At 31.9% G+C, this 14826-nt stretch overlaps 5 protein-coding genes across 5 annotated transcripts, besides 2 other annotated features; 1 reads left to right on the top strand and 4 right to left on the bottom strand.

The window, feature by feature from the left end:
* Window positions 1-234: 234 nt before the first annotated feature.
* Window positions 235-3210, top strand: TVAGG3_0240450 (armadillo (ARM) repeat-containing protein family; the record flags this gene model as incomplete). The annotated part of the gene is made up of 1 exon (XM_001302823.2): window positions 273-3152. One exon carries the CDS (start codon window positions 273-275, stop codon window positions 3150-3152), a length of 2880 nt encoding a protein of 959 aa, XP_001302824.2.
* Window positions 3211-3523: 313 nt separating this feature from the next.
* Window positions 3524-3663: a mobile genetic element.
* Window positions 3629-3663: a terminal%2Cinverted (terminal inverted repeat of Kolobok-5_TV transposon ID:TVAGG3_0240440).
* A 136-nt stretch (window positions 3664-3799) lies between these two features.
* On the bottom strand, window positions 3800-4752 carry TVAGG3_0240430 (uncharacterized protein; the record flags this gene model as incomplete). Its single annotated transcript, XM_001302824.2, has 1 exon — window positions 3852-4388. One exon carries the CDS (start codon window positions 4386-4388, stop codon window positions 3852-3854), a length of 537 nt encoding a protein of 178 aa, XP_001302825.1.
* An 883-nt stretch (window positions 4753-5635) lies between these two features.
* On the bottom strand, window positions 5636-7369 carry TVAGG3_0240420 (uncharacterized protein; the record flags this gene model as incomplete). The annotated part of the gene is made up of 1 exon (XM_001302825.1): window positions 6182-6754. One exon carries the CDS (start codon window positions 6752-6754, stop codon window positions 6182-6184), a length of 573 nt encoding a protein of 190 aa, XP_001302826.1.
* Window positions 7370-7552: 183 nt separating this feature from the next.
* On the bottom strand, window positions 7553-8125 carry TVAGG3_0240410 (uncharacterized protein; the record flags this gene model as incomplete). Its single annotated transcript, XM_001302826.1, has 1 exon — window positions 7553-8125. The coding sequence occupies one exon, from the start codon at window positions 8123-8125 to the stop codon at window positions 7553-7555; it is 573 nt and encodes a 190-aa protein (XP_001302827.1).
* Window positions 8126-9001: 876 nt separating this feature from the next.
* TVAGG3_0240400 (uncharacterized protein) lies at window positions 9002-9571 on the bottom strand (the record flags this gene model as incomplete). The annotated part of the gene is made up of 1 exon (XM_001302827.1): window positions 9002-9571. One exon carries the CDS (start codon window positions 9569-9571, stop codon window positions 9002-9004), a length of 570 nt encoding a protein of 189 aa, XP_001302828.1.
* Window positions 9572-14826: the final 5255 nt, after the last annotated feature.

The raw sequence follows: 14826 nt of genomic DNA, 5'->3' as shown, positions 1-14826 counted from the left end.
CAATTTGCCATTTTGCTCACTATCCTTATGCAAAATCTACAAACTAAATATAAGTACTTTTCAAGTATGCTTTATAATAGATAATTAATCTCTCAAGAATGAATCCTTTATCAATGCATATTTAAAGGGTATTTTTAATGAGTACTAATGTACATGGCGGCAAATTGTTCAGTTAAATGGTTTCAGATCTAGTTATTCTTCAATAATGCTATTTATTCTGAGAGAGCTCTCAACTTTACAAAAATTTTAATTGAATAGTTTACAAAGAAATCATGGAACGCGAACAACAACTTCAATATTATATTAGCGAGAGTGTCAAGCAAACACAAATTTCGGTTAAAGAGGCTGAAGATACAATTCTCAGTATGGAGCAGCAACCAGATATTGCAGCAGTCTATTGCAACATCCTAAATTCGATTCAAGATGATGCTCAAAACGAAATTGCTGTCAATTTCAACAGATATATTCGCAACAATTGGCTAACTATGCCAGAAGAAGTACAAGAAATCGTTAAACAAGCATTAATTGAAATTGTCCAAAAATGTGATTCATATAAAACTCTTACAAATCTCGCAGAAGCAGTCGCAACTATATTTAAAGCAAGTATATTATGGACTCCTGCCATTCACATGGTAGTTTACTTCCATCAAAAAAAGAATCCAGAATGCGCTTTACTTTTCTTAAGCAAAATCATACCACTCGTCGAAGGTGGCACCGTTCATGAACTGTGGACTGGATTTCGTGCCATTGCCATGACAAGTCTTGCTTCAGAGAAAAATAGTGTTAAATTTATGGCTTTTGAAGTATTTTTCGTTATTTACAGTATTGAAGAATCATTCGACATACTTATACCAGTAATTGAAACAGTTACAGGCATGCTCGAACAGTACAAATCCCTTTCAGAACAAGATTTCGACAAATTATGGTCATATATCCGTAAAATCCTCAAAATAAAGCAACTTAATGAAGATATAATATTACACTTCCTACAGGCAGCAGCTACACAAGTCGAAGACTCTTCAATTAAGTCAATCCACAGATCCAATATTATATCATCAATTATTCCTGTAATTCCTCAACTTGACGAGAATATTATGTCACAGTTCATCAATGCAAGTGTTCTTCTCGCAGTCACATACATCCAAGAGGTCGGAGAACAGCCAAAAGAGATGATGATTTTCATCGACCAAACTTTACAAATTCGTGTTGAAATTTCTGCTCCTATTGTTTACCAAAACTTCCAGGAGATGTTCGGAAGTGAAGATCTTGAACAGACAATTGTTGCCGTCAACATTTTGTCGTCTTTAATTGAATACGCTGGCTCAACTCTTGAAGATGATTTAGAAACCGTCAAAACCGCCATTTTACAAGCATTGAATTCCGAAGATTTGATGTTAATTGAAGCCTCATTAAGATGTCTTGAAGTCTTCAACGAATCCACGGCAAATGTTGCTTCTTTGGCTAGAGAATTCATTCCTATTGTTGTAAATTATTTAGTATCAGAAGACAGCGACATCAGAGTCATTGCATACAACAGCATGATGTCTTTGTGTCCTCTCTGTGAATCTAGTATTCCTGACTTACTAAATACACTCTGGAAGATGCAGGAAGAAGGAACAGTTCACGAAGAAGATATAGAAAATTATATTTTATTGTTAGCTTTGGTTATCGAAATGGAAGACTTAAATGATCAAATGGTTGATACAATTTTGCAATTCGCTATTCAGAATCTCGCAGATGATAAAGAACCAACATTAAAAGCTGTAACTTTAACAATAATTGGTACTTTAATTGAATACGACGATCAAATTCCTCAGAAAATTTCAAATTTGGCAGAAATTATTAATGAATTATTCCATTACGATAACCAAGATGTTGTTACGCATGTACTTGCATTTTTGAGGAATATATCTGTTGCTCTTCGTGGAGAATCATTAGTTTACGTTCAACCATTCATTGAAGAAATTTCTAAATTAATTTCTTCGCCTGGAGATCCAAGAGTTTTCTCTTCCGCTTTGGAGACGGCGTCTGCAATTATAAGAAGAACGAAAGACATGACACTTCTTGATGCAGTTTGCAGTGCTTTGAACATGTTGTTTAGATCAGATGAAGTGGAATTAATGAAAGACGCTTGTACACAAATTCCACAGATTTCTTTTGCAATTTCTGAGCCAAATGAAACGAACAAACAAAGATCTGAGTTCTTCTTAGTACAATTAATAAGAATTGTCAATGAAGAAATAGATGTTGACTTATTAGAAGTTGCCGTTGAAGCATTGACTTATTTGTTGAAGTTCTGCACAAATCATGACCCAGAAAACTTCATCAATAGTTCTGTCAGTTTGTTGCAATCAATAATTGATGGAGACACAGCTTTCGGAGCTGGAGAATCTCCAATAGAAACAGTTGTTCAACCTGAACTCGCTCAATATTTCATTGAATTCTTTTTCGCTGTTCTTCAACTGCAAGAACAAGTTAACCTTGATATTTTACAGTTCTGTTTGACATGGATGCAACAAAATACAGTTGCAATTGATCCTGTTATTGGTGAATTATCGGAATTGATTGTAAAAAGAGAAATTGATGAAAAATTTGTGTCAGAAATTTTGGAATTTTGCAAATCATTGAGTGATACAACGAATGCAAGAATCCAACAGCATGTAATTACATTGTTATCAAGAGTTACACGTGTTTATCCTAACTCTTTGGCTTTGTGCATGGAATTTGTTCCGATTGCAGATAAATGGTATAAAAACGAGAAAGGAAAAGATGGTTTTGGTGATGTTATTTCGAATATTGCAAGTTTCTATTTGTGTTTGGATGTTAATGATGAATATTTGATTGAAAGTTTGTCTTTATTCCCTCCTTCTGATATAAAGGAATCTAAGTTTATGTCGGAGTCATTATTAAACAGATTAAATCAGAATCAGAACCAAGAAGTTGCAACACAAATGGCTTTGGCTATTGCAAGATTGATTACAGAACCATTGGCTATATCTGCAAAAAGAAAAGTATCTGGAGATGTTCTCAATGGACTTCAGCAGTTCCTCGCTTCTTTCATGAGATCTTCTCAGGAATCTGCGCAATTCATTCTTCAGCACTTTGAAGATTCACAGAAGAAATTAGAAATTCTTCACAACTTAATAGAGTAAATATTAAAACTATATCTTTTATGAGAAAAGTTGATGAAAGATGAGCATCAGAGTTTTTCCCAGTATTTTATGTATTATTTATATGGATAAGCATAATAATTATTCATTTCTTTGAGGATTCTCAAAATTATCTAAATTGGGCATTAACAGTTAAATTACAACCTATTATTAAAGCATATCATAAATATTACTCTCCATTATGGATATCTATATGAAGAACACTCCTAACATAAGTTGAATATATGATAAGATCCTTATCTCTCCTTCGTAATTTTATGATTAAGCTTTTTCGATCATTAATATTGGATATTAGAATCAAATTGGAAATGAGAACATCCAATATTGCTAAGTATCTTATTATTTATCTTAAGGGTGCCCTATAACGATAATGTAAACATCACAAAATTAACCTTATTAGAACTCGAATGAATGGATTATCCCGATTCTAGTTCTCAATATAATAGCCTTAAAAGTGCTTTTCTGAGGGTGGTTTATCGTCTATAGGGCACCCTTAATAGTATTGATTAGCTCAGAAATTTTAGTATTGAATTTCATGATATAGTATAATATTCACATAACTAATACTAACAAATAGTATATCATTCTCATACTAGTTAGAAATTCATGCTAGGAAAAAAAAGAGAGAAAAAAAAAATTATAAAGAAAGTGTTAAGATAGAATAAAGAAACAGATTGAAATTCAGTGTAAAATATCGACAAACACAGAAAACTGCTTTGGGCAGTCCTCGTGATTTCCAATATGGCATTGCGTAATGACAACGAATTTGTTTGTTCCGGAATATGGTACTGATGGAGGAGTGGATCCGAAAGAATTTCTAACAAAAGAACAATGAGTAAATGGATACTCTCGATTAATGAAAATTGAAGCAGTATTATCGAGAAACACGCAATGATCAGCAGAACATATTGCATCTCGACTTTCTCCAAAAATTATAAAACATTGATTTGCACCATGTACTTCGTTTTTATAAAAATTTGCATATTGCAAAAGACAATCGGAATTAGAAAATATAATATCCTTTTCGACTGCAGTTCCTGAAATGGCATTTATATACGAGGTATTTGCGCGGCCAACAGAGTTTTCAAGGTAAAATGCTGGGGAAAGTGAAACATAATTGTTCGATGTATTGTAATACGATATAGATGTTTGACCACCATCAATCCAAACCATATCGAGCACAGGAGGTTTGGTAGTACAGTCAGCTATTGTAATCATATTAAAGTAATTAATGCTTTCCGGCTTTTGTGAGACATTTATAAAGCAGTAATTTGACTTTGTACTTGAGAACACATTACGTGCGCAGATATCTTTTTGATAAACCGAGTGGCCGGGATTAAATAGAATACAGCCTCCATTCTGGGAGGATGTAATGTCAATGAATGTATCATGCTCAAGGAATAAAACGGAATTTTCATCTTTGATGCGAATAACACCATCATTCACGATATTCGAGAAAAAAGCACCGCTAATATGATATGTGAGTGGAACTCCCTTAATTGATATTGCTGCTGGTTGCAGCAAAGTCCAATAAGGCTTACTTTTAAGGAATTCAGATGATGAAAAATCAGGCAAATAATCTAGATGCTCTTTTTCAAAAAATTGACATTGAAAATAAAATTTTTAAAGAAAAGTCCAAATTGTCAAAACCTACCGCGAGTTTACGGATTATATCAGAGAAAATTTTCTCCGAACGTTTACTAAAAAAGCTGAGAAATTTTTGAATGAAAACGATGAACTTGAAATTTTTAGAGAGAATTACACAGAAAAGAATAATGTGGAATATAGAAGCACAAAATGATTCGTTGTAAAATATCGAGATACGCATGAATGCCTTTTCAGATAGACATTTTGGTTTCCAAGATGACATTGGGTATTGATAACAAGCCTATTTGTACCTGTATACGGAACAGATGGCTCTACTGAGCCAAATGAATTTCCGTGAAAAGAACAAGAAGTAATTTTTCCTCCCCTATTTGAAAAATACGTTGCAGTATTTTCCAAAAATACGCAATGGTCAATAGAGCATCCATCTATATCGAACATAAATAAGCATTGAAGCATATCTCTTACGGTGTTTTTATAAAAATTTGAATATTGTATAATACATTCACTTCGTGAGTATATAACATCTTGATGAGTAGCTATTCCTGAAATAGCATTTATAAATGATGCATTCGCTCGTCCAACTGAATTTTCAAAGTAACAAGCTGGTGACAGTGTAACAAGATTATTTGAAGAGTTGTAATATGAAATAGATGTTTGTCCACCTGCAAGCCAAGCCATATCATATACAGCTGGCTCAGTTATTGAGTCTGTTAATGAAATCATGTAAACAAAATCGATATTAGATGATGCTTGTGGAATATTAACTAAACAATATTTAGATTTTGTACCTGAATAAACATTATTTGCACATATGTCCTTTTGATATATTGAATATCCTGGATTGAAAAATACGCAACCACCATCTTGCCATGATGTAATAGAAGTAAATGAATTATGTTCAAGAACTAAAGTTGATATTTCATCTTTGATTCGAATAACTCCATCACTTGTGATACTTGTGAATTTAACTCCGCTGAGATGATAATTAAGAGGCACAGCTTTACTGGATATTGTTGATGACGGTAATAATACCCAATACGGCTTATTGTTAAAGAATTTATCTATTGATAGTCTGAGATATCATTGAATCATTGGATAAAAAAAAATTCAAGTCTCTCAAATTTGAAAACAATTCAATATTGATTGAAAAGTTTCAACGATATTTTATTGAATTCTTTACTTAAAATTCATTTCTTTTTGCTAAAACTTGAAAATCTATGTAACATTGAAAAGAATATTTATCTAGCAACAATAGATTAAAGAATATTGTATTGCATTTAAGAAAATTTATTAATAAAGAAATCATTCACGGCTAAAGAGATTTGGTTTGTATCATTTTAATGTTAAATAATTTATTTATTTGATTCACATTTGGTAATCAACCAAAAGAAAAAGTAAAATAATTAGAGGAAAAGAATGAAGATGGAGAAAGAAGATAGAAGATAGTTCATGTTGAAATATTTGGAAACACATGAATACTTTTTGTTGCAATTGTCTTGTTTCAACATATGGCATTCAGTATTCACAACAAAGCTATACGATCCTTTATATGGAATCGACGAAGGTATCGAACTAAACGAATTTTGATCAAACGAACAATATGAAACTGATAATTGTGTATATTCAAATGTTTTGGCAGTATTATTAGCAAATACGCAATGATCAACAGATGATGTTCCTACTTTAAAACATAAAAACCATTGAGTGTCATCATTAACTTTATTTTTATAAAAATTTGAATATTTCAAAAGACAATCTGAATCTGAATATACAATTGCGTTTAATGTAGCTGTTCCCAATAAAACATTTACAAATGATGCTGTAGCTCGTCCAAATGAATTTCCGAAATAAAATCCAGGTGATGAAGTAACATAATTGTTTGTCGAGTTGTAATTTGAAATAGAAGTATTACCTCCTCCATTCCAAATCATATCATTAACAGTAGGTGTAGAAACGCAGTCAATTAAAGATATCATCGAAATATAATTTACGTTTTCCGTCGTTATTGAGATACTAATAAAGCCATAATTGGCTTTTGTGCTTGAGTAAACGTTTCGGGCGCAAATATCTTTTTGATATATCGAGTGGCCATTATTGAAAAGGACACAGCCACCGTTTTGATTAGAAGTAATAGAATCAAATGTAGCATATTCGAGGATTAAAACTAATTTTGAATCTGATAGACGAATAACTCCATCGTTTGAAACTCTTTCGAATAAAATTCCATTTACTTTGTATACAAACGGTAAAGACTGATAAGATTTTGTTTGTAATGAGTTAAATTCTCAATACGACTTATCTTTAATGTATTCATCTGATGAAAAATCAGTCAAAAAATCAAATCATTTAATCTTATTTTTTTGACATTGCTCTCAAAATTGAAATAATGAAATACAACAGTCATTTTGGAGCAAAAATGGAAATTTATTAAAAGCATTATGTGGTCCAATCTTCAAAATTTCATTTCAAATGCATATTATAGCTACAGAAATGAAATAAGTCATCTTGATGACTCATCTGACCATGGGAATCAATATAAAAGAAAATGAATTATGAAATGTTATGGTATATTACTAAATACTGACGTAAACAATAAATATGCGTGAAATATACGGTCTTTTTCATGTAATTAAAGTTTTCAAACCTTTTAAATTAAAAATAACCGAATTGAAGCCCCATAATTGCACAATATTGCATGTTGATAAAGTTGGTGAGTATTAATAGTAAAAAATATCAAATAAAAAAAAAATCAATTTTTAGATTTAGTAAAATAATTAGAGGAAAAGAATGAAGATGGAGAAAGAAGATAGAAAATAGTTCATATTGAAATATTGGGAAACACATGAATACTTTTTGTTGCAGTTGTCTTGTTTCCACATATGGCATTCAGTATTCACGACAAAGCTATTCAACCCTATGTATGGTATCGAAGAAGGAATAGAACTAAACGAATTTTGGTCAAACGAACAATTTGAAACTGAAATTGGTTGGTTCAAAAAATTCTTTGCATTATTTTGAACAAAAACGCAATGATCAACAGATGATGTTTCTACGCCAATCTGTAAGAACCATTGAGTTTCATCATTAACTTTATTTTTATAAAAATTTGAATATTTCAAAAGACAATCCGAAAGTGAGTAAAAAACAGCAGTATATGTAGAAGTTCCTGATACTACGTTTATAAACGATGCATTAGCTCTACCAACAGTAGTTCCAAAGAAAAGTCCTGGTGAGTTATTAACGTAGTTGTTTGTAGAGTTATAATTGGAAGCAGAAGCTTTCCCACCTTGAATCCAAATCATATCTGAAACAGGAGGTGTAGTCGTGCAATCAATTAAAGAAATCATATAATGAAAATTTACGTTTTCTGATGTTTTGGAGAGGTCAATATAGCCATATTTGGCTTTTGTGCTTGAATATACTTTTCGGGCGCAAATATCTCTTTGGTAAATTGAGTGACCAGGATTAAAAAATACACACCCACCGTTCTGATTGGATGTGATAGTATTAAATGTGTCATGTTCGAGGATTAAAATAGAATTTTCGGAATTGATGCGAATAACACCTTCGTTCGTGATGCTTTGGAAGAGACTTCCACTGATATGATTGACGAATGGATTTGTCGATGATGGTATTGATTTCCAATATGATTCGCCTTGTAGGAATTCTTCTGTTGATAAATCAGACAATTCATTGAATCACCTTAGAAAAAATTGAAAACGAATTTTCAATCAATTGAAAATTCAAAATAGTTATCCAAAATTTTGTAAGATCATTTTCAAAATCCTTTCTTTCGAGTTGAGAAATAATCATTTTATATGGTATACTCTACGTGAATGCATTTAACATAAGAAAACTATGAAAAAGGGAATTTTGAATGTAACCTGGGAAAGTTTGAGAGCAAAGATTGCATGCATAGTACCATAAATCATCCCTGCAAGTTTCGCACCCATTGATCTAGGCAATGGTTCAAATTGAGAATGCATACTATGCCCATTCTTCAACAAAAAAAACTTTTTTTTTGGTCTTTGAATGAATGTTTCACCTCACTAGAATGAATTGTTGGCCACGAAACTTTCAGGGTTGATTCAATGCATCATACAAGATAACTTTTGTCTCAAAGTTTGCCTTGCCATATTCAAAAAAACTTGCCAATTATGGAGAATGCCTTTTAGGAAAAAAGTAGATTTATTCAAAAGATTGAGAAAATTTATACTTTTAGGTTAAAGAAAAAGAATGAAAATGGAGAATGAGAATAGAAATGAGTTTATTGTGAAATATTGTGATACACAAGAATACTTTTTGATGCAGTCGTCGTGTTTCCACATATGGCACTGAGTATTTACAGTGAAGCTATGCGTTCCGCTATAAGGAATAGAAGGATATGTCGAGCTAAATGAATTTTCGTAAAACGAGCAACTTAAAACAGATATTTTATTATTTGCGAAAATTTGTGCAGAATTTTGAGCAAAAACGCAATGATCTATAACAAAAATTGATGCATGTACAGCCAAAAGGCATTCTGTCTTCTCATTAACTTTATTATTATAAAAATTCGAATGTTTTAAAATACAATTAGAGTCAGAGTAGACAAGAGAACTATATGTAGCAGTTCCTGATAATACATTGATAAACGATGCATTTGCTTGGCCAACAGAATTTCCAAAGTAAAATGCTGTAGAAAAACTTGCATAATTGTTTGTGGAATTATAATTTGAAAGAGATGTTTTCCCGCCTCCAATCCAAAATATGTCAGACACAGGGTCAGGTGTACAATCAGTTATCGATATCATAAAATTGTAATCCACGTTTTCTAAAGCTTGAGATATTTTAACATAGCTAAATTTGGCTTTTGTACTTGAATAAACTTTATGAGCGCAAGTATCTCTTTGATAAATTGAGTGACCAGGACTAAAAAATACGCAGCCACCGTTCTGATTGGATGTGATAGTATTAAATGTGTCATGTTCGAGGATTAAAATAGAATTTTCGGAATTGATGCGAATAACACCTTCGTTCGTGATGCTTTGGAAGAGACTTCCACTGATATGATTGACGAATGGATTTGTCGATGATGGTATTGATTTCCAATATGATTCGCCTTGTAGGAATTCTTCTGTTGATAAATCAGACAATTCATTGAATCACCTTAGAAAAAATTGAAAACGAATTTTCAATCAATTGAAAATTCAAAATAGTTATCCAAAATTTTGTAAGATCATTTTCAAAATCCTTTCTTTCGAGTTGAGAAATAATCATTTTATATGGTATACTCTACGTGAATGCATTTAACATAAGAAAACTATGAAAAAGGGAATTTTGAATGTAACCTGGGAAAGTTTGAGAGCAAAGATTGCATGCATAGTACCATAAATCATCCCTGCAAGTTTCGCACCCATTGATCTAGGCAATGGTTCAAATTGAGAATGCATACTATGCCCATTCTTCAACAAAAAAAACTTTTTTTTTGGTCTTTGAATGAATGTTTCACCTCACTAGAATGAATTGTTGGCCACGAAACTTTCAGGGTTGATTCAATGCATCATACAAGATAACTTTTGTCTCAAAGTTTGCCTTGCCATATTCAAAAAAACTTGCCAATTATGGAGAATGCCTTTTAGGAAAAAAGTAGATTTATTCAAAAGATTGAGAAAATTTATACTTTTAGGTTAAAGAAAAAGAATGAAAATGGAGAATGAGAATAGAAATGAGTTTATTGTGAAATATTGTGATACACAAGAATACTTTTTGATGCAGTCGTCGTGTTTCCACATATGGCACTGAGTATTTACAGTGAAGCTATGCGTTCCGCTATAAGGAATAGAAGGATATGTCGAGCTAAATGAATTTTCGTAAAACGAGCAACTTAAAACAGATATTTTATTATTTGCGAAAATTTGTGCAGAATTTTGAGCAAAAACGCAATGATCTATAACAAAAATTGATGCATGTACAGCCAAAAGGCATTCTGTCTTCTCATTAACTTTATTATTATAAAAATTCGAATGTTTTAAAATACAATTAGAGTCAGAGTAGACAAGAGAACTATATGTAGCAGTTCCTGATAATACATTGATAAACGATGCATTTGCTTGGCCAACAGAATTTCCAAAGTAAAATGCTGTAGAAAAACTTGCATAATTGTTTGTGGAATTATAATTTGAAAGAGATGTTTTCCCGCCTCCAATCCAAAATATGTCAGACACAGGGTCAGGTGTACAATCAGTTATCGATATCATAAAATTGTAATCCACGTTTTCTAAAGCTTGAGATATTTTAACATAGCTAAATTTGGCTTTTGTACTTGAATAAACTTTATGAGCGCAAGTATCTCTTTGATAAATTGAGTGACCAGGACTAAAAAATACGCAGCCACCGTTCTGATTGGATGTGATAGTATTAAATGTGTCATGTTCGAGGATTAAAATAGAATTTTCGGAATTGATGCGAATAACACCTTCGTTCGTGATGCTTTGGAAGAGACTTCCACTGATATGATTGACGAATGGATTTGTCGATGATGGTATTGATTTCCAATATGATTCGCCTTGTAGGAATTCTTCTGTTGATAAATCAGACAATTCATTGAATCACCTTAGAAAAAATTGAAAACGAATTTTCAATCAATTGAAAATTCAAAATAGTTATCCAAAATTTTGTAAGATCATTTTCAAAATCCTTTCTTTCGAGTTGAGAAATAATCATTTTATATGGTATACTCTACGTGAATGCATTTAACATAAGAAAACTATGAAAAAGGGAATTTTGAATGTAACCTGGGAAAGTTTGAGAGCAAAGATTGCATGCATAGTACCATAAATCATCCCTGCAAGTTTCGCACCCATTGATCTAGGCAATGGTTCAAATTGAGAATGCATACTATGCCCATTCTTCAACAAAAAAAACTTTTTTTTTGGTCTTTGAATGAATGTTTCACCTCACTAGAATGAATTGTTGGCCACGAAACTTTCAGGGTTGATTCAATGCATCATACAAGATAACTTTTGTCTCAAAGTTTGCCTTGCCATATTCAAAAAAACTTGCCAATTATGGAGAATGCCTTTTAGGAAAAAAGTAGATTTATTCAAAAGATTGAGAAAATTTATACTTTTAGGTTAAAGAAAAAGAATGAAAATGGAGAATGAGAATAGAAATGAGTTTATTGTGAAATATTGTGATACACAAGAATACTTTTTGATGCAGTCGTCGTGTTTCCACATATGGCACTGAGTATTTACAGTGAAGCTATGCGTTCCGCTATAAGGAATAGAAGGATATGTCGAGCTAAATGAATTTTCGTAAAACGAGCAACTTAAAACAGATATTTTATTATTTGCGAAAATTTGTGCAGAATTTTGAGCAAAAACGCAATGATCTATAACAAAAATTGATGCATGTACAGCCAAAAGGCATTCTGTCTTCTCATTAACTTTATTATTATAAAAATTCGAATGTTTTAAAATACAATTAGAGTCAGAGTAGACAAGAGAACTATATGTAGCAGTTCCTGATAATACATTGATAAACGATGCATTTGCTTGGCCAACAGAATTTCCAAAGTAAAATGCTGTAGAAAAACTTGCATAATTGTTTGTGGAATTATAATTTGAAAGAGATGTTTTCCCGCCTCCAATCCAAAATATGTCAGACACAGGGTCAGGTGTACAATCAGTTATCGATATCATAAAATTGTAATCCACGTTTTCTAAAGCTTGAGATATTTTAACATAGCTAAATTTGGCTTTTGTACTTGAATAAACTTTATGAGCGCAAGTATCTCTTTGATAAATTGAGTGACCAGGACTAAAAAATACGCAGCCACCGTTCTGATTGGATGTGATAGTATTAAATGTGTCATGTTCGAGGATTAAAATAGAATTTTCGGAATTGATGCGAATAACACCTTCGTTCGTGATGCTTTGGAAGAGACTTCCACTGATATGATTGACGAATGGATTTGTCGATGATGGTATTGATTTCCAATATGATTCGCCTTGTAGGAATTCTTCTGTTGATAAATCAGACAATTCATTGAATCACCTTAGAAAAAATTGAAAACGAATTTTCAATCAATTGAAAATTCAAAATAGTTATCCAAAATTTTGTAAGATCATTTTCAAAATCCTTTCTTTCGAGTTGAGAAATAATCATTTTATATGGTATACTCTACGTGAATGCATTTAACATAAGAAAACTATGAAAAAGGGAATTTTGAATGTAACCTGGGAAAGTTTGAGAGCAAAGATTGCATGCATAGTACCATAAATCATCCCTGCAAGTTTCGCACCCATTGATCTAGGCAATGGTTCAAATTGAGAATGCATACTATGCCCATTCTTCAACAAAAAAAACTTTTTTTTTGGTCTTTGAATGAATGTTTCACCTCACTAGAATGAATTGTTGGCCACGAAACTTTCAGGGTTGATTCAATGCATCATACAAGATAACTTTTGTCTCAAAGTTTGCCTTGCCATATTCAAAAAAACTTGCCAATTATGGAGAATGCCTTTTAGGAAAAAAGTAGATTTATTCAAAAGATTGAGAAAATTTATACTTTTAGGTTAAAGAAAAAGAATGAAAATGGAGAATGAGAATAGAAATGAGTTTATTGTGAAATATTGTGATACACAAGAATACTTTTTGATGCAGTCGTCGTGTTTCCACATATGGCACTGAGTATTTACAGTGAAGCTATGCGTTCCGCTATAAGGAATAGAAGGATATGTCGAGCTAAATGAATTTTCGTAAAACGAGCAACTTAAAACAGATATTTTATTATTTGCGAAAATTTGTGCAGAATTTTGAGCAAAAACGCAATGATCTATAACAAAAATTGATGCATGTACAGCCAAAAGGCATTCTGTCTTCTCATTAACTTTATTATTATAAAAATTCGAATGTTTTAAAATACAATTAGAGTCAGAGTAGACAAGAGAACTATATGTAGCAGTTCCTGATAATACATTGATAAACGATGCATTTGCTTGGCCAACAGAATTTCCAAAGTAAAATGCTGTAGAAAAACTTGCATAATTGTTTGTGGAATTATAATTTGAAAGAGATGTTTTCCCGCCTCCAATCCAAAATATGTCAGACACAGGGTCAGGTGTACAATCAGTTATCGATATCATAAAATTGTAATCCACGTTTTCTAAAGCTTGAGATATTTTAACATAGCTAAATTTGGCTTTTGTACTTGAATAAACTTTATGAGCGCAAGTATCTCTTTGATAAATTGAGTGACCAGGACTAAAAAATACGCAGCCACCGTTCTGATTGGATGTGATAGTATTAAATGTGTCATGTTCGAGGATTAAAATAGAATTTTCGGAATTGATGCGAATAACACCTTCGTTCGTGATGCTTTGGAAGAGACTTCCACTGATATGATTGACGAATGGATTTGTCGATGATGGTATTGATTTCCAATATGATTCGCCTTGTAGGAATTCTTCTGTTGATAAATCAGACAATTCATTGAATCACCTTAGAAAAAATTGAAAACGAATTTTCAATCAATTGAAAATTCAAAATAGTTATCCAAAATTTTGTAAGATCATTTTCAAAATCCTTTCTTTCGAGTTGAGAAATAATCATTTTATATGGTATACTCTACGTGAATGCATTTAACATAAGAAAACTATGAAAAAGGGAATTTTGAATGTAACCTGGGAAAGTTTGAGAGCAAAGATTGCATGCATAGTACCATAAATCATCCCTGCAAGTTTCGCACCCATTGATCTAGGCAATGGTTCAAATTGAGAATGCATACTATGCCCATTCTTCAACAAAAAAAACTTTTTTTTTGGTCTTTGAATGAATGTTTCACCTCACTAGAATGAATTGTTGGCCACGAAACTTTCAGGGTTGATTCAATGCATCATACAAGATAACTTTTGTCTCAAAGTTTGCCTTGCCATATTCAAAAAAACTTGCCAATTATGGAGAATGCCTTTTAGGAAAAAAGTAGATTTATTCAAAAGATTGAGAAAATTTATACTTTTAGGTTAAAGAAAAAGAATGAAAATGGAGAATGAGAATAGAAATG

Source organism: Trichomonas vaginalis, chromosome IV (assembly GCF_026262505.1).
Source record: "Trichomonas vaginalis G3 chromosome IV, whole genome shotgun sequence".
In the NCBI taxonomy this organism is placed as follows: Eukaryota; Parabasalia; order Trichomonadida; family Trichomonadidae; genus Trichomonas; species Trichomonas vaginalis.
This window is presented reverse-complemented; position numbering and strand designations above follow the sequence as displayed.